This window comes from Lissotriton helveticus, chromosome 1_1, assembly GCF_964261635.1.
Source record: "Lissotriton helveticus chromosome 1_1, aLisHel1.1, whole genome shotgun sequence".
Classification (NCBI taxonomy): Eukaryota; Metazoa; Chordata; class Amphibia; order Caudata; family Salamandridae; genus Lissotriton; species Lissotriton helveticus.
Window position 1 is genome coordinate 391,642,593 of NC_136057.1, and position 25,308 is coordinate 391,667,900.

At 46.7% G+C, this 25,308-nt stretch overlaps 1 protein-coding gene across 7 annotated transcripts in view; it reads left to right on the forward strand.

Annotated features, from left to right (window-relative positions):
- Nucleotides 1-25,308, forward strand: part of TULP3 (TUB like protein 3) — a 550,002-nt gene that overhangs the window by 225,718 nt on the left and 298,976 nt on the right. For 6 of the 7 annotated variants that reach the window (XR_013606868.1, XM_078673739.1, XM_078673741.1 and 3 more), the window contains one exon: nucleotides 11,330-11,492. Coding sequence is in view for 6 of the 7 variants with exons in the window: in XM_078673739.1 (XP_078529865.1) it covers nucleotides 11,330-11,492 (163 nt within the window). In the remaining variant the exon portion in view is untranslated. Of the gene's footprint in view, nucleotides 1-11,329; nucleotides 11,493-25,308 lie in introns of those variants that run through there. The other variant, XM_078673744.1, reaches the window with a different exon arrangement.

A 25,308-nucleotide genomic window follows, 5' to 3' on the forward strand; every position in this document is an offset into this window, starting at 1 on the left:
TCCACATCGGGCGAGGCATCACTTTACCCACCTTCTTTCCGCCTCCGCAACCTATAAAAGAGGAAGAGAGGCTCCACCGTCTGGATCCAAAACGTGCACTCTCGTTCTATCTGAAGCACACACGACAGTTCTGGGTGGATGACCAACTTTTTGTTGGCTACGTGGGCGCCAAAAGAGGTCGGGCCGTGCACAAACGAACCATCTCTCGGTGGGTCATTCTGTGCATCAAAGCATGTTACTCGTTGGCTAAGAAGGAGCCCCCTGTGGGGCTGCGTGACCATTCTACCAGGGCAACGGCAGCCACTGCTGTCTTGGGACGCGGCGTTCCCTTGCAGGACATTTGTCAGGCAGCTACGTGGGCATCGCTGCACACGTTTACCAAGCATTATTGCCTTGACAGTCAAGTCCGGAGAGACGGCCTATTTGGCCGTTCTGTTCTCCGTGACTTTCTGGTGTAATCTTGTTCGCAGACCCTCCACCGGGGTTGGTAATGCTGGGCTATTTTTTCTAAGGTAAGGAATCTATCACTAACGTGTCTCTTTCAGATGCACAAGTTACTACTTGTGTAACGATATATCTGTAAGAGACATTAGTTAGTGATAGATTCCTTACCACCCCACCCATCCGTCCCGTTCTGCAAACTGATTTCTAGGGTTAAGGTCATCCCTTTCAGGGCCCTAGTTTCATGGCACCAGTGGTCAGTTTCTTGCATGGCTCTGCGTTCCTGGCGCAGGAAAGTCGTGTACAGAACTGACGTCAGTGCGTATGGGTGGCGCCTAAGTAGTCTCCGTGACATCATCTCAGCACCTACGACGCCAGCGACGGACGCGGAGCCACACGACACGGCCTTCTCGCGCGCAGGGGTACTGCTGATGAAAAACTTTACGTATCCAGTCTGACACCTGGGGATATTCTAAGGTAAGGAATCTATCACTAACTAATGTCTCTTACAGATATATGTTTACACAAGTAGTAGCTTGAGCTCATCTACACAACATCTGCTGGTGATACCAAAATTTTCTTTGGTCAGAAAGGGTGGTAGATCCTTTCAGGTGGTAGTCGGTAAAATATGGACAAGAGCACGAGCTTCTTAATTTTAGGTGCCATTTAAAAACCTGGGTGTTCCACCAAAAATCGCAGATTTCTAGAGCAGTTCTTTCTCATCTTTTCTCTCATAGGGTTTTTTTGGTGCGCCAGCGCCGGGACACACTTCGGAGTAGCCGTGCAGTATATGAATAACCCATAACATTAACATAGCACACATGGGCAGGGGGAAGCACACTGGCAGTGAGCGTGGCGGAGTGGAAGACACAAGGAAGTACACGAGGGAAACAGAAAAATGTTCACTCTCCTAATTTGCTTAAATAAAAATAAAAAGTAGTGTCTTAAAACAGAGCAATGAAAGAATACAGGTAATGGGTCCATACTCTAGGGGAGGGACAATGCCAAGAAAAGGATGTGAAGCCCACAAGTGCTAACAAGTTAGAAGGAAGCAAATGAGTTACAAAGAAGCCAGCCAATGGTAAGTAATGGGCCACTGTAAAGTAACAAATGTCTCACCACAGAGAGCTCATTCACTGTCTGAGGTGAGACCTAAAAAGCAGGCATGCCATTCTTGCACATTATGGTACCTTTTTGTAAGTTGTTTTGGAGAAACTCAGTAAAGCGGTTTAGGAAACAATTGTATTATTTTTCTCTAAAAGGAGAAAACTGGTTGTGCTCTCTCTTCATAATGCTTCTTTTCATGCCATATCATGGAAAAATAAATAAAATGTTTTGTTCATAGTAGGCCACAGCCATTACAATGCCAAAATACTTGCCTTAATGCTCAGTTAAATGCCATGGTGGTACATTAATTAACCGGCACTCGCCCTCACTCATCTAAGGAGACTCAATGTGTTAGTTTGTTTTATGCGAGCATTTATTTCTAAAGTGTAGACTAAACCTGTGGAAGACAGAGGTGCATAGCTGTCCCCTTTTGTACCACAGGATGAAGCTAGATCAGATTTCAGTGTTTTTAGTGTGAACCTCTTGAGGTTTCAGACCTTCTAACTCCATTTCAGTCTACAAATTGGTCCAGACACAATTCATTTAGGTCAACGTGATATTTGTATTCATAGGAGGTGGCCACAATGCAGGTCCATGTTGTCAATACACTGGTTGCTATGCATTCCTTAAAATTAAGAAACTGCTTGTGGTATTAGGCTGTTAAATAGCAAAATATTGGGATTAATAATTAAAGTAATGGAATTAAACTCTGTTAAAAAATAATATAATGTGAAATTTTTAAATATATGAATTTGTTTACTTTGTATGTGACAAAATACACTAGCCAATCTTAAAATAAAATAGCGTTCCTAAGGACTAAATGGGCTGGACCGAATAACAGGTAAACACTGGGTAGAGTTCTAGCAACATCAGGAAATGTTGTAAAATTATACAGTGCTTTATACGAAAGGCGTCTCATTTCCAAAGCTGGTGCTGGGAAGCTCTGGGTGTCTTGTTGAGAACCCATCAGCGAATAGACTCAGTCAGTTCTGGTACATTCATTGCCTTGAGATATTATATTCTGAAAAAGATATTATATTCTGGAAAAGTCCGTGTCAGAATTACATCATCAATGTTCTGAGTTTTTTGTTAATTTTTAGGGAGTGTATGTAAGGGTAAATAGGAAGCTGGGAATGTTGGCCCAACTAGCCTGGTAAGGGCCAATAACTAGACCAGCGAACTTGGGATACGTTAAAGAAGAGAGAACTCTTCCTGGGGGTGCTATTGAAAATTTAGTAGACTTTCCACTCCATCTGCCCACCTTCACAAGAATGAAAGAAAGTTGACATGCAGCAATGGCTTTTCTAAAACTCAGCCCAAACTAACAGCTTAGTGCTCACTGTGTGATTTTCGTCATGTCTCAATCATCCTGGGAGTAGTTTCAAAAATGAGTGCCCAGCTATAACTGAGATACATGTCTTGAAACCAGACCTTCATGTATTGTTTAGTATCTCCATGAAACTAGATAGACTAGACGTGCTTATTTTAATATTGCAAACTATTCTTGATTTTGACAAGTTCATCTGTTTTTGGAAATGAATAAAAAGAAAATATGAAGCCATGTTGGAGTGTTTCACACGTTGGATTCTAGTTTCTAAGGAAATGTTATCTTCTGGACAAACTGGTAAATTGAAGGGAATGTTATAGGCAGTAACAGAAGAAAGAAATGTAATAAAGTAAGGAGAGATGAAAAGTGGCAGCAAAAAAGAAGCAGGATCTTGGTGACGTTGGTGTGGTTGATTTGAAATCCTCTATGCTATTGTAGATCAGACCCTCTTTAGACCTGTGTAAGAAGCAGTTTTGAGTTTATGGAAAAGGTTAGCAAAACACAAGAAGTTATTGCAGCTGAAATTTAATCCCGTTTGAAAAGATACCTTTGAACGTTAAGGGTAGTACACCATTTGGGTATCTAACAGAATTTATCCTTGCTTACTCAGGAGGAATGGCTGCTCATTTCCAAAATTATGTCACCAGCAGGGTTTAGTTTGCACCAGTCTAAGAAAGCTCTTTGTACTCTGCTAGACTATTCTGTCATCTGACATAGAAATGGAAGATGTAAAATCAGCAGCTGACGGACTACTTCTGAAGAAACCTCTGCCAGTCCCCTCAGGTCTAGAGAACTTTTAGCTGATCTAATAGTTGCCTTTTGTAGTCGGACTGCTGCAAAGCACCATTGCATCTCAATCAATCACTCAATCACTCAATCAGGGAATTGTAAGCACACTACTCACCCGGGAGGGTCTCAAGGCGCTAGAGGGACGGGGGTGCGCAGATCCGATTCAGCCGATGAGCCTGGTCTTGAGGGCCTTCCTGAAGGTGTTCAGCGAGGGAGCATGCCTGATGTCTGTTGGTAGCTCGTTCCAGGTTTTAGTTGCAATGTGGGAGAACGATCTTCCACCTTACTCTGGCTCTGTGGATGCATGGGGTTTCAGCTAGTGCGAGGTCGACATATCGGAGGTTTCTTTTGGGTATGTGGAAGTTTATAATGTCGTTTAGGTATTTGGGGCCGTTGTTGTGAAGGCATTTGTAGGCGTGGGTGAGGATCTTGAAAGTGACTCTCTTCTCCACGGAGAGCCAGTGGAGTTTCCGCAGGTGTTGGCTGGTGTGTTCGTGCCGGGGGATGCTGAGGACGTGTCTCGCCGTGGTGTTTTGTATCGTCTGGAGCTTGCGGAGGAGGGACTTGTTGATGCCTGCGTGGAGAGCGTTTCCATAGTCCAGTTTGCTAGTGATTAGTGCTTGGGCGACTGTCTTCCTTGACTGGGGGGGGGATCCATTTGAAGGTCTTTCGAAGGATGCGGTGGGTGTTGAAGCAGCTGGAGGTGGCGGCGTTGACCTGTCAGTTCCTGGTGAGTGATGAATCGAGTAGGATGCAGAGGTTTTTGGCGTGGTCTGAGTAGGTAGGTGGGCTTCCGAGGGCGGTGGGCCACCAGGTGGTGTTCCATGCTAAAGGGGTGGTTCCAAGGACGAGGGCTTCTGTCTTTTCGTCGTTGAGTTTTAGGCAGCTGTTGGTCATCCAGACTGCGACGTCTTGCATTCCTCTCTCGAAGTTGAGTTTCGCGGTGGTGTGGTCCTTTGTGAGGTAGAGGATGAGCTGGGTGTCGTCTGCGTAGGATACGATGTTGAGACCGTATTGAGGGACGATGGCTGCGAGGGGGTCCATGTAGATGTTGACGAGGGTCGGGCTCAGTGATGACCCATGTGGGACTCCGCAGGTGATTTCTGTGGGAGCGGAGTGGAAGGGTAGTAGTGTGATTCTTTGGCTTCTTCCGGTGAGGAACGATCGAATCCAGTTCAGGGCGGTTCCTTGAATGCCGGCGTTGTGTAGTCTGTCGGCTAGTGTGTGGTGAGAGATGGTGTTGAAGGCTGCAGATAGATAGAGGAGGATGAGGACTGCGGAGTGGCCTTGGTCCAGAAAGGCGTGGATGCCATCTGTGGGGGCGAATAGGGCGGTCTCGGTGCTGTGGTGGCTTCGGAATCCGGATTGGGATGGGTTGAGGACGGCGTTCTCTTAGATGAATTGTGTCAGTTCCCTGTTGACTGCTTTCTCTGCCACCTTGGCTGCAAAGGGGAGGAGCGAGATGGGCCGATCGTTCTTGCGGTCGGAGGGGTCGGCCGTGGGCTGCTTGAGCTGGGGTCTGACCCCTCTGCGGGCTTCCAGTTGTGTGGGAAGGTGCCTGTTGTGAAGGTGGTGTTGATGGTCCGTTGAAGTTCGGGTGTGATGGTGTCTGCGGCCCTGTGGTAGATGTGCGGGGAAAGGGGCCCAGGAGTGGATGCTTTTCATGATCATGGCAGTGTCCTTGGTCATGATTGATGTCCAGTTGGAGATGGTGGGCTGGCTGGTGTCTCTGGGGGGCGGCTGTGGCATCTTGAGTGTGGTCGACGAAGTTGTCGGAGAGTGTTCTGATCTTGAGGTGGAAGTAAGTTCCAATCTTGTCGCAGAGGTCTTGGGACGGGTGATGTATGTGCCTTCGCTGCGTGGGTTGGTGAAGTCCTGTATGACACTGAAGAGTTCCTTTGAATTTGTGGAGTTGGCGAGGATTTTGTTGTGGATGAAGTTCCTTTTGGTTGTTCTGATTTGGTTGTGGTAGTGGGTTATAGCGTCCTTGTAGGTGGAGTGGTTATCAGTAATCTTGGTGTTTCTCCAGTTTTTTCCAGACGTCTGCAGGTGCACCTGGTTTCTTGGAGATTGGTGGTGAACCAGGCGGCTTTCCTGGGGCACGGTTTGCCGGGGTTGCGTAGCGGGGTGAGCTTGTCCGCGCAGTTGGAGAATCAGGTGTGGAGTCCTGCGGCTGCGATGTTTGCGTCGGGGGTCCAGGTCAGGTTGTCTAGGGTGAGGGTGCAAGCCTATTGAGAAGCAAATCATGACTTGGACTGCCCCTGAACTGTGTTTAAACTTGGTATGTGCACTGAGCTTATGCTACGGTCCGTGTTGATTGACCTGCAGATGGTGGTGCTGTCAGGCTGCATCTGTCAGGAGCCTTCCACGCTGTCAATATTTTCCTCCCTCTTGCAAGGCCACTATATTGGGACATTTCAGAATAACTGCTGTTAAATAGATCCAGTTGTTTTTGTCCAGTAGAAGGCAGAGGATCACATCCGTGCCATCTACTGCCAGCGTTGATGGGATTTTACTCAGTTTAGTTACTGAGAAATTAGTCTGATGATGTTAATAACTAACATAGATCCGAATCTGATTGCTTCGTTGTGGAGAGAAAGATGGGCTTTTGCTGATTTTTCTAAATATCACATCTGTAGAATGTACGTCCCCTAGTGTATCACCCATTGTTTCCTGTGGTGTGTCATATCCTTGGATAACCCTCTAGTCGACCACCTTTCTGCCATGAGTCGACCTTTTGGTGGCTATCTATTTTGTAATGTTACATTGTGTTTGTCGGTGCTATGGCCTCTCTGACTTCAGGCTCCATAGGCTAACTGTGGATTCTCATTTCTCCCTACTATGTATGTTGTATGAAGTGTGTGCTTCTTTTGGGGTATTTCTTGGGAATAGGATGAGTCCTTTCTGCAGATTGCACTGTGTCTTCCCTGCTTCTTCCTTTGTGTTATGTTCACCCCTCCGGATGGTGAACGTACACTGGATTCAACAAGTAAGCAAACCAGCACACACTGCAGTATTCTTCTCCTTACACTCGTGTGCATACCGAGCCTCTTCATTGAACTTCCCACGCCCCTACGTCACAGTCGTGACTATCGGGACTAACACCCAGAGGGGGAGTCACAGAAACACCCCTCGGGCGACTAAACATAATGGTATGCCCCACAAGTAACACAGCACACTTGGGATTCGAACCATGATCCTAGAAGATTATTCTTTGCGGAAAACTAACCTCGGACATGGAGGTGGAAAGGAACATACTCCTTTAGAACCTACCATGTTTAATTTAAGATCTAAATGGTTCGATGTCACCTACTTCGATGACTGGTACCGCAGGCTGCCTTCTGGCTGCTTGTTTTATAATTTTATGAAATCCAACAAAACTGAAATGCATTACTGCAAACAGTGAAACAATGTTGCACAGAAGTAAATTCGTTTTGCTTGCCTTGGCTGGAGAACTCTTTGTATGCAAAGTAGTAGAAGGCTCTTTGTTTTGGGTGTAGAAATGTTTCATTTGATGCTGTTTGTTTACAGCAGGAGCCATAGATAAGAAGCCACGCTTTCTCTTCCGGGAACCCATCTCGAGTTCACTGGTGCCATCGAGACCTCCCTGCTTTAGAAAACAAGGAGCACGTAGGAGTCGACCACTGTAATCATTGCTCATTATCGGCGTGGAATATTTCCCTATACTAATCCACCACTAATCCTTTTATGTTCCGGAGTAGCATACTACTCGCCGAAAAGCGGTAGTAAGCGCTATATAAATACAGTTACTGTGTTTAAATAAACTTCTTTTATTTCAATTCTTCTTCGTGCCTCTTTCTGTATAGGAAGAAGATAGCCTATTTATTTGTAGCTGTCGTGGACCGCTCACCTGAAAAAAAGTGAAAGTACTACAACATTCTTGTGCTATTAACATGTTTTTCAAATTAAAATTCCAGCTGGCAGTTCCAATTCAACACACTTGTTACAGATTGTTAGTCTTTATTATGGAGTTAGGCCATTCGATCGCTGGTGATAGTACTACTTGAATATGGCTCATGAAATATTGTTTCTTATGAGCATCTACTAATAGTTGCTGGTTTGGTTTTCTATGTACAGCTTCTCTTCATAAAACTGCCCATAGACTTCAGTTGCCCTTGCATAAATGCTTCGATAATGCTCTTTGTGCGCCAACGTGGACTCGTGGGAGATTTAGCTTTTACCTGAAATAACCTGTTATGGAGCTAAGTCAGTGTATTAAGTACCAATCGTAAGCACCTACATTCACTGTGAACTGAAGCATGTGTAAAATGCACTTTAAATCCTTAAAAAGTCTCTCAGGCTATGTATGTAATTAATAGTTAACAAGAAGATTCATAGAACAAGCTAACCATGTTCTGCTAAGAATTATTATCTTTGTCTGGTCAAAACTGAATCAGAAATCAGAATAAGCTTTATTCGATTTTAGTCCTATAAAATCACAAAAGCAAGCATTACAGATAAAAGAGGAAGACAATTTAAACATTATTAAATCTGGATATAAACATACAATATATCCCAAAAATTCATTTTCCACTTATTATTTTTTTTTTTTAAAAGCACATAGCTCTAAAAGTTAAAACGGGAGATTATTATACCAAGCATGCATCACAAACAGTTCAATCTTACATATTTGTATTAATTCCAGGTCTTAACAGAGGTTCAGCATTTCTACTTTTTCTGGCTCTGTGTACGTTTTTAAAAAACTGGCCATAGCTCCAGTGCAGCATTCACTGTCTAAAAACTGCAAATATATGAAAGCTGGTTGACATGGCCTCCAACCCCATGCCCTTAGTAGAGGCAAAATCCATCTCGATCTCTCCTTTGTATAACATTTACAAAAAAGAACTATGTGTATAGTTGATGGTGGAGATAAGCCATCACAAGGACAGCAGCATAATTCTTTAGACCAGTTATTCACTTCTGGGTAACTAATTAATCGATGAAAGTTCCCAAATCTAAAACGAGTTAAAGCATATCTGTTGTATCCGCTCAAGCTACATAATAGATAGGGTTGAATGTCGTATGTTGTTAAAAACAATTTATGCTGTACCACTGTTGGTTTATTTACCTCAAGAGCAATCCTGTTTGCCTCCAGATGACTTGTACAGGTTTCTTTAAACTCCTTCCTAGAAATAGAATTCATTGACTCAGGGCAGTCCTAGTAATCTGGGTGCCCAAGGTCATGCATCATTTTTTAAATATATTTCAGCCAGGAAATCTTGGCAGCATGGTCCAGTTTCATTGAACCTTTAACTATTTTTTGATTCAGACCTGGGCTACTAGAAGTCCAGATCCTGTGCCAAAGTAACACTGGCTGTGCTTTAATAATCGAATATTCCAGGATATACATAAACAATGTGGAACATTCACTCGTGAGTGAATTTTAAGGCTCGATCATGGCAATATAGTAAATAGTACTAGCTACAATTAAGGTTGTAACCAACATTGCTCTATGTACTGATAGAAACGTCACCAAGCTTCTTTCCTGCCACTTTTCATCTCTCATTTTCATCCCTGCCAGGTACCACGCATTAGTAGTTAGACTAACACATTTTAGCGTGGTGGTACACATCATTGTTTTAAAACGCAAAGTCATGCAAAGTCAGACAAGCGGGACCGAAAGTGCCTCTCTGGCACAAACACTCCTGATGAGCATTGAGCAAGCAGCATAGACTGCGTGCTGCTCTTGCAAAGTGTGAGTGCAGTACAATACTCTCAAATGTGCAAAGTTTTCTTGAATGACAGGTCAGGAGTGAGTCGTGCCTGCCTGGGGGTTCAGCTGTGCTGGCTGCAGCAATGGGCATTCATGAATACAGCTGCTGCGGGCCGGCCACGGCGGCATTCACGTGACATGGTAGCATCACATGATTGCAACAAACAGTGTATCCATTTCAAAGGGGACTGTCTCTCTGAGTGCGGCCGCAGCACAGCGAGCGGCAGTTACGTTTCTTTGGTTTGCCGCAATTAAATTGGTGGCATGTGAGAGGTGTCGCACAGTCACCAGATCATAATGAGGGGACCATTACAAAAGGATCGGACTGCCTCTGGTGCATGCTACAAGACTTGTCACGGCCCTGCCGACAGGTCTTTGTGCATTGTGATACTAATATTGAGAATTTTTAATTTTACAGATTTATCCTGTAACTGTCTGCTGGGCTCACCTCAGCTGGTGCTACGGTGGACTAGGCTCAGCTGACTCACTTTCAGTGTAATATTGGTTAAATAGCAGCAGCGGAGAACCACGGTGGCCCCTCACAGCCATGTCAGTTGGGTCCCAGGTGGACAGAGGCTACCTGGACAGACTGAATGATGCCTTGACTGTGACTCATGCGAGGCGCCTCAACAAGGAGCTGGGCATTTAAGGTAGCGTGTTTGCGTGCGGCATGTGCCTGCTGTTTCAAATACTGCGGCTGGCATCTGTCGGGCAGCAACAACACTACTTTACTTGTGTGCCTAGGCCGGGCTGCCTCTGCTCTTGCTCCAGCCTCCACTGTACCACCTAGCTTCAGAGCCGGCGCCTGGTAAACATAACTAACACAGGACCGGGCAGTGTCATCGCTGGTGACTCTGGGGCAGCTATGTGCTTGTGAATTTTAAACCTGCGCTTTTATGGTATTTTTTTACCGAAATAAAGATTTTATGACGATGACTCTGGGGCAGTGCCTCATGTATTTAATTTAGAGGGTCACTCGCAGCCTAACTGAGACCCCTGTCTCCATAGGCTGCGTTGGGCAGCGCCACTCCACTCACTCCACTCCAAGCTCCCTGTATCTTACATAGATTTATACAGCGCACAGCTACTCCCATGAGTGTCCCGGCGCAGATCTCAATGAACATTAATTGGAATTTACTATTATCTCATGTGATAGGAATATACCGTACGAGTGAGTCACATCCTATACTTTGTTTATTTCTGGTCAGGTGACAATCCAACTTTCAAGTCAACAGTACACTATATTTAAATTACAGCATCACTGCTCTGCCTGAGCCTGTACCTCACTACTCTCAGGGTGCACTGGTGCTGCAACGGGCTGCACAGCTGACGGACAGTGAGTGGAGTCGATAAATTATTGATTTTAATTATTTATTAGTACTATAGTGCAAACGTATTACTATAGCCTAACTGAGCCTGTAGTACAGTGACTGAGTAAATACATTTTAATTGATTAGCAGCTTAGACCTGCGCTGGGACTTCTCAGCCTGGCTGGTCGCTCCAATGAGGGACAGAGCTTGGGCAACCTCTTAGTCAATTGTCAGTGCCTTTCCATTTCTGATGCTTTTCAACAGTTTCAAGATCTTCTTAGAGTTTCTCGTTGCTCAAATGGGTGCAATCTCTGATATTTATGTTTCACTGGTCTTCACTGCTTGATTTTGCTTGCGAGAAAGTGTCCCACATAAGTACACAGTAAATATGAAAGTGTCACGCATAAGCAATCTGAAACCTTGGCAGCTGTGATCCTATACCCAGCGGCTATACACTGGCGTATGGTCTCAAGGAAGGAAAGTTAGCAAGGAGATTATTCCTGTTCCTTCCCTCCTCTTCCACATTCCTTCGTTCACTTGCCGAATGTCAGTTGTTTATTAATTCATTTAGCCATGGAAGTTCTCAAACTTCTGTTCCGATCTTTTTCTTTTGCTTTGAAGAGGGCTCTCCTGGAGCAGAAGCAGAGGAAGAAACGCCAAGAGCCACTGATGGTACAGCCAAACCCAGAAGCCAAACAGCGTAAGTCGAGGCCAAAAAGGAGCGAGGAGCAAGCACCGCTAGTGGAACCCCAAAGCAACATCAGCTGCGACATCATACTGGATGGTACGTGATTGAGTCAAAAGGGCTATCATAGTCTATTAAAAACCGAAAGTTGTAATCCTGTGGTATGCCCAGAAAGCAGATAAATGGGAGCAGTAGTCTTTTAGGAAGGTGGAGGAATGGAGAAATGGGCCCGTTCAGCAATTATGAACATTAAAATCCCACTTCTCTTGATTCCCACTTTCCTTTTTTCATTCCAAGCCGGTTTAAGCTTTGTGTTTTTATTGTGCCGTAAACAGACCACAACAATGTAGTTGCATCAGTTAAGTAGGTCTCACTCAGTTCAATTCCAGGATCAGTTACGATGGTTTAAAAATGAGCTCATTAAGGGAACAATTAAATTGAAGAGAAAATTGGACTGCCTTGGGGTGGTTAACATTTTGGGGTAGTTGAATTATATCGTTCAGGGACGAGTGTGAAGGAAAGAGGAATGTTTCAAGGTTTATTGCCTTACAGATTATGTATATTAAAAGGTCTGCATACCCTGTTTTGAGATTTTTTGCGCTTTTATAATTGTTTTATTATAATTGTGTAGCTATACATGTAACAATACTGCATTTATTCTGTTCTGAACTTAACATGAATTGCAAACAGGTCTTCTTAATCTACAATCGGAAATACAAATAGATGGGAAATCGATGCCCTCGGTTTCGCAACCTGAATGTTGACTATTGCTTCTAGCTACAAGATGTGATTGCACATCTGAAAGAGTTAGGATGGTGATTAGGGCTTCATAGATGGCAGCCTCTGACTTGAAGACTGTGTTTGCGGTGTATCTTGACTATTCATGCTTTGATAAAATAAAGACTTCCAGGACTTCCTTTTGGTATGTTTATTGGTGATCCATAGGCAGACGCTGCATACCCTTAGGAGAAAGGTAAATGTTCATATTAAAGATCGATGGTGAGAAGATTGGAACTGAGGTAGTGTGTTTGACTCTTGACAGACATGTTAGTAAACATCCCAATCAAAGCTGTTGTTGGCAGTTGACTAGGAAAGAGGCAAACTAGGGTAGGAGACTGCCCACTTTCAATATATTATTGAACTAGGTGGTGTGATAAACCCTTATGAATGGTCCTGACTTATTTTGAAGTAAATCTATGGGCAGGCATCTTTTTCGGGTAACAGTCGGAACACCGCGTTCTAAACCACGAGTGTTCCTACTCTGCAAGTCCTACCACGCATGCTTTAACGACGCATATGCATATGCATGGTTAATGCAATGCGCGGTAGGGCTTGGAGATGGACGGAAGCAGGAAGCAGGGAGAGTTTGGGCTGAGCGGTGGGGCGAGGTACTTTTGTCGGCTGGGGAGTCGGGGTTATGTCGACTGGGGGAGGGCCTGTCATGCCTGCAAGACTCAAACCGGCAGAATTGCCGAAGACGAGATAGACGTGGTTGGCAATGGTTGGCAAAAGTGTCTACAGGAGATTTAGAGCATGCGCAGTGTTCGCGCATGCGCAGACGTCATGTAATGCGAGACTTAAACCCGCCCCAAACAATTGGGAACCGCTTCGCGTTTAGCCAGCTGTATCCTGTTTTGTTCCGGGTCATGGTTTAGGCGTCCGAGGAGCTAGCGTTTCATGGAGGAAGGAGGTCGTGTTTGTCTCGAGCTATTGCGCAGGTTCGTAGTATCGTAAGTCTAAGAAGCGGCTTGCTTCTTGACATTTGTTCTGATTTATTCGCTATATGTTTTGGACCTATTTGGATTACTAGTGCAGTTTACTAGTCATTTGAATTTTTGTTTGCTTGGGCTGTTCGCCACGTATTCTTACCACTTATCTTTGAGTGGGGTTTGTTTATTGCTCTACCGTTCTGTGGTGAAGCTTGGGGAAGTTTATTTACAGCGTAGGCGACAGTCTCATTGGTGAGTGTCATACACAAAAGAGGTTATCTTATCACCATACCAATTAGGCTTTATTGATCTTGTCCTTTTATGTTTAGATGCATGTTGTATCGGAAGATACATATCCAGGAAGATATTTTGGGAACCCATATTGTTTACTTCATTTCCTTATCAGCTCTCTCCACTATCGAGAAGGTACATACATATAACATTAATATCTTTTTGGGACCATTACGGGAGGGGATTGTTTTCATTCCTTGTTATTGTATTTTCACTACAGATTCATACCCAGAAGATAAAACATCCTCTGAGTGGAAGAAGATTGTGGAGCACTATTTGTTCTTCCCCCTCCTACCCTTGTTTTGTTCCCCTGTTTTCCCCCTTGTTACTCTTTGGGTGTTAGTGGTTATTCCTGACTCCTGGAGGGTGACGGGGGGAGACAGGGTGCTTAGCAGCGTGACTCCAGGACACCTCCGAGACAAAGAAGAAGCGTGCATGACAGGGCCCGGGTAATTTTGTGGGGTCGGGCCAGTCTAGCTTCGGATGGACGGAAGCAGGGAGAGATCCGTGGTGAGATGAGTGGGGCTGGGGGGTGGGTAGGGGTACTTTTGTAGGGCTGCGTTTGTGGGTTGGGGAACTTTTGTGGGCGTAGGGTGGGTTTGGGAAACTTCTCTGGGCTGGGGAACGTTTGTGGGCTGGGGGTTGGGGTAGTTTGTGGGCTGGGGGTTGGTTGGGGTAGTTTTCTGGGCTGGGGTGAGGGTCGGGGTAGTTTTCTGAGCTGCTGGTGTGTTGGGTTTAGTTTTCTGGGCTGGGGGAATCGGGGCTAGTATTCAGGGTTGGAGGTTATTTTCAGGGCGGGGGAGACTGGGGCTAGGTTTCAGGGCTGGATTGTAATTTTTAGGACTGGGCGAGTGATTGGGGTAGTTTTTTAAATTCAGGGTTAGGGTATTAGGCCACAGGGCAGGGGGAGGGAAATAGGTAGTTGGGTAGTTTTTAGGGCTTAGGGGAGGGCGGGGCAGTTTTTAGGGCTGGGTCTGGGTCCGGACTGGCCAGGGTTAGGTTAAGGGATAGGGTTTTAGGCATTAGGGCAGGGGGTAGGACACAGCGTGGGGGTTGGGAGGTGTATTTTCACTTTAGGGCAGGAGGGAGGCGGGGGGGATGGGGTTTGTACCTTAGGGCAGTGGCGGCCTTAGCCTCGCATACCCTTTTACCATGCATGCCTATACCACGAAAATCCGTGGTAAAGGCATGCGTGGTAAATCAATGCGTGGTTAAGACGCGGTTGTTATTCAGACCGTCTTGTTTAGGTACTCATTGGTCCGTCATAGAACCAGCTTTTTCATCTGTTGATTTTAGGATTATATGCCAGAACCTTTGTACAACCTTTTTAGGTCGAGCCTGTCCCATTCCGCAGGAATTGATAGGATCGAATTCATGTCGGCAAAATCCTCTTTAAACTAAGGGGTTTCAGCCCGGCGTTTTCTTGCAGTTCACGTGAACATGCACGAGCATTCACGGCCAGGGCTTCTCCTCCCCTAGCAGCACTCCTCCCACACCAGCAACTCCCCCCTCCCACACCAGCACCTCCCCTCTCTCTCCCCGCAAACACAGCCTTGCCGTAGCAGCACTCCTCCCACACCAGCACCTCCCCCCGCCCACACCAGCACCTCCCCTCTCTCTCCCCGCAAACACAGCCTTCCTTTCATTTCTCCTCCCCCTCCCCAGCCAGCTTCCCCCAGGCCGTGTTCCCTCAGATATGCTATTGCATATCGTTTGCTACCTCTTGTATTTTGTTGCTCTTGATACTTGCACAACTGTCACTATTGTCTCATGTAACGTAACGTTTGCTTTTGTAACATGCTCACTTGTAATTTTGGCTTCATGTATCTAAAAACGCCTCCCTCGCGCTCCTTTCTCCCTCTCTCCCGCTGCCTAGTCCTCCCACCCCCTCCCTCTCCAGCACGCGCTCCACTCGCATCTGCCTGCTGCTCCCCCGCCCAGCCCCCCCACTCCCCCAACCAGCAATTCACACACAGCAACGCCACTCACACACGCAACGCCACTCTCACACGCAACGCCACTCTCACACGCAACGCCACTCTCACACGCAACGCCACTCTCACACGCAACGCCACTCTCACACGCAACGCCACTCTCACACGCAACGCCACTCCCACACGCAACGCCACTCCCACACGCAACGCCACTCACACACGCAACGCCACTCACACACTCAACGCCACTCACACACGCAACGCCACTCACCTTTCTCCCTCTCTCCCGCTGCCTAGTCCTCCCACCCCCTCCCTCTCCAGCGCGCGCTCCACTCGCATCTGCCTGCTGCTCCCCCGCCCACCCCCCCCACTCCCCCAACCAGCAATTCACACACAGCAACGCCACTCACACACGCAACGCCACTCACACACGCAACCCCACTCATCCACGCAACCCCACTCATCCACGCAACCCCACTCGTCGATGCAATGCCACTCACACACGCAACGCCACTCATACACGCAACGCCACTCACACACGCAACGCCACTCACACACGCAACGCCACTCACACACGCAACGCCACTCACACACGCAACGCCACTCACACACGCAACGCCACTCACACACGCAACGCCACTCACACACGCAACGCCACTCACACACTCAACGCCACTCACACACTCAACGCCACTCTCACGCAACACCACTCTCACGCAACGCCACTCTCACGCAACGCCACTCTCACGCAACGCCACTCTCACGCAACGCCACTCTCACACGCAACGCCACTCTCACACGCAACGCCACTCTCACACGCAACGCCACTCTCACACGCAACGCCACTCTCACACGCAACGCCACTCTCACACGCAACGCCACTCTCACACGCAACGCCACTCTCACACGCAACGCCACTCTCACACGCAACGCCACTCACACACGCAACGCCACTCACACACGCAACGCCACTCACACACGCAACGCCACTCACACACGCAACGCCACTCACACACGCAACGCCACTCACACACGCAACGCCACTCACACACGCAACGCCACTCACACACGCAACGCCACTCACACACGCAACGCCACTCACACACGCAACGCCACTCACACACGCAACGCCACTCACACACGCAACGCCACTCACACACGCAACGCCACTCACACACGCAACTCATCCACGCAACCCCACTCACACACGCAACGCCACTCACACACGCAACGCCACTCACACACGCAACTCATCCACGTAACCCCACTCATCGATGCAACGCCACTCATCGACGCAACGCCACTCATCGACGCAACGCCACTCATCGACGCAACGCCACTCATCGACGCAACGCCACTCATCGACGCAACGCCACTCATCGACGCAACGCCACTCATCGACGCAACGCCACTCACCCACGCAACGCCACTCACCCACGCAACGCCACTCACCCACGCAACGCCACTCACCCACGCAACGCCACTCATCATATTGTGCTGCAAAACTAAATACTTATAAGGTCCCACAAGCGAGACCTATTGGCAATGCCAATGATTGTGGGTGCAGATCGTGGGTGCAGATTGTGGGTGCAGATTGTGGGTGCAGATTGTGGGTGCAGATTGTGGGTGCAGATTGTGGGTGCAGATTCAGAGTGCGGATTGTGGGTGCAGATTCAGAGTGCGGATTGTGGGTGCAGATTGTGGGTGCAGATTCAGAGTGCAGATTCAGAGAAAACTCAGCAGCACCACCACCACAGCATCAATCTGTGCAACCATTCAACAACAACTGGTTCAATTATGTTCTCTCAATGTTTCAAGCTTTATTACAAATGTCACAAAAAGATGTTATTTCACTTCTGTTCTTGGATTTTCATTACAATAAAATACACTGAACATAATCTTCACAAACGTTATTTACAAAAGTTTAAGCTATTGCCAATATAAATTACAATCACTTTTATTTAAGTATTAATTATTTAAAAAAATTAAAAGCCGTTGCTATTTGTAATATCAATACATCTAAGTCACGTAAATACAAAACATGTTGCATTACAAATGCTATAGTCGTCACATGTGCGAAAGTTATACCTATTGGCATTGAAAATGACAAAGCTAATAATTTAGCTATTTTCAAAATCAACACATAAATAAAAAAATTGTCATTTACAAGACCAATAGCTCAAACTTTCATAATGCGAGACCTATTGCATTGCAAATGCTTGTTTAAATCAGTAATTCAATTGTAAGCAGCCCTACATTACAGTGAGGATAATGTATGTCTTGAGATGAGTTTATTTGGAAATGGTGTTTTTATTTCATGTTTTTTTAAAATAAGTTTTTAGCTGTTGGGAAATTAATTGGTATTTTTGTATCTGTTGAGAGTTTTGGGAGTAATTCTTTGTGTAAGGAAATCAGAGACAGCACCTTTTTTAAGTGGCTGGTCTAACTGTGTGGTTAGCATTCTCTGAGATATTTGGCAGTATTTTTGATGTTAGGTGATACTGCAATAGTGTATAAGATTTGAAAGATGGAGCAAGTTGTCAGCAGAGAGGTTTCGTGTTTGATCTGTCTAGGGTGTTCTGGATAATGGCTGGATTGTGTGAATTTAGAATTTCTCCTCCAGGGAAATAGTCATGTATAGTCATAAGCACTGAGTTGTCACACCCATGATACTCATGCACTTTTAAAAAAACATACCTTTTCACTTTATACCTTTCTTTTTAAAAGCCACTTTAAAAAAAACAATGTTTTGAATAGCCTAATGGAGGCTATATTTGGTAAACTTGTTGTCCAATTCTATCGAAGTCCAGTCCTCTCTAATGATCATGCCCTTTCACTAGACTAGTTTGTTCAGAGGCAAGGCTGACTATGCCCTCGAGCGGTTAAATGTTAGCAGGGCTACGGCACTCTCCTTAGGCCTCTCTGCCCCTCCTCGCCAACTGCCCCTGTTTTATCGCTTCTTTCATGCTTTTGGATGAGAAACCCCTTACCGCCAGCCTGTCTAACCCTTTCAGGGAACACAACTAATTCACGACCTAGGTGCCCACCCAAGGTCTGTTTGTTGCCCAGTCACCAACCACCCCCCACACTTTCCACCATCCCTCCAACGACTGACATGGGTCCATCTCTCCATTTTGTAGTAGGAAGTGCAAGTCCTTTTGGCCAAAGGGGCTATTGAGAGGGTGCTGGTGAGGGCGTGGTTTGCTGTTCCTGCTACCGTTGGGTACACAAAAAGGATGAATGGCTCTGGCCTATATTAGATGCCTTCCTCCGAAAGGAGAAATTCAAAATGCTCACCCTGGTCCAGGTCTTGTCTGCTCTTCACCCTGGAGACTGGATGGTGGTGTTGGACCTGCAGAATGCCTGTTTTATTATTCCCATCCTGCCAGCCCATTGGCGATACATGCGGTTCATGATGGGACAGGAGCATTTCCAGTTCACTGTGCTCCCCCTTTTCCTCATCAGTGCCCCTCAGGTGTTCACAAAAGTGATGGGGGTGATGTTAGCCCATCTTTGAAAGTCTGGGGTGGCAGTTATCCCTTACCTGGGTGACTGGCTGTTGAAGACGCGCTTGTCCTAGGCAGTCATTGGAAACCTCCAGACGAAGGCAGCCAACCTGTCATCTTTGGGGGTCCCTATCCACGTGCCAAAGTCACACCTGACTTTTTCTCAGATACAGCCCTTCAACGTGAGCCATTTTGGGCTTGATTTGGTTTTGTGTATTACCCCTAGCAAAGAGAGTCCAGGACGTTCAGACTATGATCCCAATCTTTCATCCTGGCTTCTAGATTTCAGTGAAGTCGATTCTGAGGCTACTGTGACTGATGATCTCTTGTATCCTGCTGGCTGAGCGCCCCAGGTGGCATATGCAGGGTCTGTAGTGGGGTTTGAAGTTCCAGTGGGCGCAACATCATGGGGACCTCTCCGGCCATGTTCAGATTTCGAAGGAGATTGCAAAAGAACTACAGTGGTGGTTGCTGGCAGATCCCTCTCACTTCCCCAACCAGATCTCACAGTGGTGACCGATGCATCACTTCTGGGTTGGAGGTGACCATTTCAGAGAAATGTTGGTCAGAGGCCTCTTGTCTGCGGCGGAGTCCCGGGCTCCACATCAAACTTCTTGAGCAGAGAGCGATCTGCCTGTGCCTCATCCCTGGTGGTCCAGTGGATAGCATCTCTGCTCTGCCACTGCTATGCCCTTTTCTCTCTGTTTTCTGATCGAGCTCTTTTGCCTTACTTTTTTCTGTACTTTTCACTCTTTATTGCCTCTTTTACACTGTCTTGCCTTTTTTACACTGTCTTGCCTTTTTTATCTTCAGTTTCCTTGCTGCTACTCGTCCCCCATGGCCCTGTCCCCTTCCAGCACTGGTTCCGGCTTTTATGCCTCCCAGCTGTCCCGCCCTACTTATGGTGGCCGAAACGCGGTGAAGGTGCAAGCCACTGATCTTGTCAGTGAACTGCTCAGTTCCCTGCACAGCTCTGCCTGGTAGCTGTTGGCCTCTAGCTGCTGCTACTGACCCTCTGAGTTATGTATCAATGGGGTAACCCGATAGACCACTGGACTCGGGTAAATAGTGGTACACAAAAAATAGTCACAGTGGAAATTCTTCACAATGTATCAACAACCAATACATGGTCAATAGAAATAGAACAACAAAGGAGCGTCACAACTAGAGTGACTGCAAGACAAAAAAGTTAATTTGTCAGAAAATTAAGCTGGTACACAGCTTCATTTTCTGACAAATTAATTTTTTTGTCTTGCAGTCACTCTAGTTGTGACGCTCCTTTGTTGTTTTTGTATGATTACCCTAGGGGAATAGGAGCGTCTCTTTCCCTTTCCTTACTCTCTTGTTGTTCCAAGCAATAGAAATAGAAGTATGACAACACCAAAAAGAAAGTTCATACAGTAAATGACTGCCAATAGATCAACGGTTCAGAAGATAAGCTGTATATCACATTCTGCATTTTTTGAAAATCAGATGCATATAACGTAAAGTGACAAATGCGAAAATTGGGATCAGTGCAAGTGGTGTGCAGTGGAAAGGTGGTGCATATATATACATCAACATACAATGGCAAAAAGCCTATCCTGCCAGATTTTTGGCAAACACAATTAATGCAAAATCATAAACAAATGACGCAGTTAATAATTCACTGTCATCCAGGTTTGATGTAGAAGGAAAGAGAAAGTCGACGTTTCGACCGCTATGGGGACCAGCAAACTGAGCGTCTTGGAGGTGGGGGTCTTCATCAGGACCAAGAGGGGGCGGGGGAGGGAAGGGTGCACCTATGAACAATGGTACACGATTAGTGGGGTGTGTCTAAGAGGGAGGAAGTTAATTCAATTAACCTGATGACAGTGAATTATTAACTGCATCATTTGTTTATGATTTTGCATTAATTGTGTTTGCCAGAAATCTGTCCGGATAGGTTTTTTACCATTGTATGTTGATGTATATATATATGCACCACCTTTCCACTGCACAACACTTGCACTGATCCCAATTTTCGCACTTGTCACTTCACGTTATATGCACCTATCTTTAAAAAAATGCAGAATGTGATATACAGCTTATCTTGTGAACCGTTGATCTATTGACAATCTTTGTCCAATTGATTAAATCAGTCATTTACTGTATGAACCTTCTTTTTGGTGTCGTCTTACTTCTATTTCTATTGACCATGTATTGGTTGTTGATACATTGTGAAGAATTTCCACTGTGACTATTTTTTGTGTACCACTACCGATCCTCTGGTCAGTGGTTAGAGGCCCTCCTCCACGCGCAGATACCCGCCTATGCCTCATCCCTGGTGGTCCAGTGGGGAGCTTCTCTACTCTGCCACTGCTCTGCCCTCTGTCTCAACGCCTTCTGATCTTTTTCTTCTAATCTCTTTTGCCTTCCTTTTTTCAAGGCCTTTCTGTGCTTTTTTGTCTGCTTTTTCACTTTTCACTCTTTCTTGCCTCTCTTCTCCTTTTGTGTCTTTTTTCATTCCGTGTCCCTGCTGTTACTTGCCCCCATGGCGCGTCCCCCTCCAGTGCCGCTTCCTGCTTTCCCGCCTCCCAGCTGCCCAGCACTCCCCCTCACACTACTTATAGTGGCTGCAGTGCGACCGCACCGCTGCGCACCAAAGGCAAATCCATCTGCGCCTGTACCGTGCCCTAGTGCCACGGACCCTGGTTCTGGAACTGTAGCCGCACATTCACCTGCCATCGTTCACCAGTCCCACCCACCACACGAGTGACAAAAACCGGACCCGGCTGCCTCAACTACATCCTGCACCGCACAGGCTCCCTCCACAAACACTCTGTAGAGATCTGGGACCTGCTCGACTCAGTCAACCCCAAAATCGCCTTTCTCACGGAACCCTGGATAAATGTACCTCTTCGGACATTGCCACCACCATCCTGGACAGCTACAAGATAATCCACAAGAACAGCGTCAACAAACCGGGGGCAGGCCTAGTCATCGTACACAAAAGCACTCACCACCCATGTGGACCACCTCTCAGCCAGCATGGAGCACCTCCACCTCCTGTTCCAGACCAACCCGATCACCACCCTCCCTCTTCTCTTTACCCCACCCTTCAGCGATTCCATCGTCTTCATCCCACCCCATGCTCTCTTCTCCACAGACTACATCCTCGGCGACCTCAACTTTCACCTGGACAACCCCAACAACATAAATACCTCGTCACTGATGGAGAACCTCACCACAGCCTGGCTCAAACAACGGTCCACCCACTCACCAGGACACACGCTTGCCCCCCATCTTCTCTGCCACCAACAACATCCCCTTCAGCCACACCACCGAGCTGCAGTGGACCACCCACCACTGTGTCCACTTCACCTTCTCCAAGCCCACCATACACGTCCACTGCCACCCTCGTATAAGCTGAAAGAAGGTCACCGAAGAACAGCTCACCTCTGCCTTCAGCAAAACCCCTCCACTAACATCCATTTACACCAACACCGCAGTAGGCGACCTCCACCAATGGATCTCAGACTGCGCTGACACTTTGGCTCCCCGAAGAAAGCCCCAAGCAAGGGACACTCCAAGAAAGCCAGATGGTTCTCTCCCACTCTTCATGAGTCCAGATGTACCTGTAGACAGTTTTACGAAGATCGCAGAGCAGCAAGACCCCGGAAGACCACTTAGCCTTCAAGACTGCTGCCACTGCACACCACCACCTCATCAGAACAATGAAGAAAGTGGCCCTGCAAGAAAGGATCAACGTCCATGCACTCAACAGCAAGGATTTTTTCACCGTGGTCTAAGAATTCACCAGATCCAGCAGAGATCCCCCTCCCTCCCTAGACCCCTGCAAAAACCTTGGCACCTACTTACACCGCAAGATCAAAGCGATATAAGACAGCTTTGACAGCCTCAACACCCGAGACCCTCCCACCCCATCTGCAACTACCACACCGTACAACGTTGGACCCCAACAGACCCCTCTCACAGCAGACGACACCCTTGAGTCCACATTGGAGGACCCTCTGACTTCTACCTGTATCACATCTTCAACAGGGCATGCACCACCATCGCCCCTGATCTCTGCCATTCCATCGACTCCACCACCTTCCTGGAAGACTAGAAACACACAGAGATCAACCCCTTCCTGGAGAAACCCTCTGCTGGACCCGATGGATCTCAAGAACTTCAGACCTATCTCTCTTCTCCCGTTCCCAGCCAAGGTCACCGAGAAGGCAATCAACACCCAACTTTCCGAGTTCATCTAAGCGAACCACATCCTAGCCGTCTCCCAATCCTGCTTCCGAAGCAACCGAAGGGTGACCGCACTCCTCGCCACCACAGATGACGTCCGCGCCCTCCTCAACAGAGGCGAAACTGCAGCCCTCTGATGCCTTGCAGCAAGGACCTGGATCACCTTGGCTCTCCACCTCTGGCAATCACCATCACTGCCTCAATTCAGAAAGGACCTCAAGACCTGGCTCTTCGACTGAACCACAGACCTCGTGGACAACAGCCTCCCCGAGCCAACCCCCCCACACCCAGCGCCTTGAGACCCTTACGGGTGAGTCGCTCTTTACAAGCCGTTGATTGATTGATTGATTGCAAAAGACTGGGTGCAAAACTTATCTCCACCTTTATGCTTGGAGATTGAGCAGCGACTACTGAGCACGTTTCGACCTTCCTCCGGAGGCGGTTGATCATGGCAGCCAGGCGTCCCTGTGTACTGTCATTGGAACACATTTTGGGCTTAGTACGGCACATGCCAGATTGACCCCCTTCAGTTTAAGTTATTTGACGTTCTGTTGTTTGTTTGTTCTGAATGAGACAGAACAGCCTGGCAAGGCTTTGGACACAGTCAGCCATCACTGTTTAAATCTGTAGTTGTGATGCGATTTCTTTCTTTTTTTTTTAAAGGGCTACAACCTAAGTTTACCCCTCTCCCTTTGTGATGCCCCAATGAAACATTAATCTGGTCCTGATTTATCTGATGTGCAATTCATTTAATCCGCTTCACAGCTATGCCTTATGGCTCCTTACCATCAAGACTGTATTTCTCATTGCCGTCACCTCAGCATGATGAGTGAGCTTCAGGCACTTTGAGTTAATCTATCTTACACTATCTTCTTCCCAGACAAACTGATACTGCGGACTTGGGCATTCTTCCTGCCAAACGTTGTGACGCCGTTCCATGTCGGTCAAATCCTCACCCTGCGTTGTTCTGAGGGCCACTTCACCCCTCTGAGGAGGACAGACTCCATCACTTGGACCTTATGAGAGCACGGAGCTTCTACATCATTTGTTCCAAGGAACACCAGGTAGACGATCAGCTTTTTGTGGAGTTCGCTGGAGCGAAAAAAGGCTAGGCAGTGCGGAAGAGAAACATCTTATGCTGGATTGTCATCTGCATAAAAATCTGCTATACATTGGCTAAAAAGCAACCTCCTAAAGTACTGAATACTCATTCTAACATAGCCAAAACTGCTACCACTGCGTTAACACGCAGAGTACCTGTCGTAGGCGTCTGGAAGGCAGCTTTGTGGCTGTCCCTCCACACTTTCATGAAGAACTATTGTCTGAATAGTCCGGTTTGCTGAGTGGGTAATTTCGCCTACTCTGTGCTGTAGGACTTTCTTGTTTGAGTACACTCAGACTCTCCTCCAAATAGGTACTGCTTTGGTATCTATTCAAAAGGTGAGCAATCTGCAGCTAGAATTCTTTATCAGCAAAACAAGTTACTTACCTGTGGTAATGCTCTTTTTGGTAGAGGCTCTATTTAGCTGCTGTTTCCTCACGGACCTTCCCATCCTGTCTGTTCTGTGGTTGGACTTTATCCATTAATAGGATTCTAATTCTAGGAACCTGCACACGGTTTACCAATTTGCTTTTGGATCTCTGCCTATTGGTGTGGACTGTCTTGAAAGTAACTGTTGTCAGTGCGAAGCCGCAAGGCATCACCTTCCGGTGCGCTGTTGGAAAGTTTCCAGATCCAATCTGATGAAAATTTCATTTTGATAAAGCTAAAGACATTAGACAATCAGATAATTTTTCTGGTAATTACCAGCCCGTTTCCTAGTGGATTGTCTTTTGTATTCTTTTAGGTCAACACAATGCTAATAGGATTTTGTCTGGTAATCCCAGAACCCATTTGACAAGTGGAAAAGCGACTACTTATCTAGTACTTGGAAAGGTTTCTATTTGTGAAGTATGTAATGTGGCCACTTGGATGTCATGTATACCTTTACTAGCCAATATTTTCTGGACTCCGATAACAGAGCAGAAGGCCAGATTGGCCAAGCTTCATTACAGTATAAATTTGGATAGTTTGTTTCTTAGACTGTGTCTCTTTCGCAGACTGAATGCGTTTGCTAATATATTCCGTATTACCCTCTATGAATGGAGATCCCCAGAAGGAGAAGGACGAGTTGCTTCCCTTTAGTGCTAGTTCTTCTCTAGGGTATTATTCATTGTAGTGCGGAGAAACCCTTCACCTTCCCCACAGAAGCCA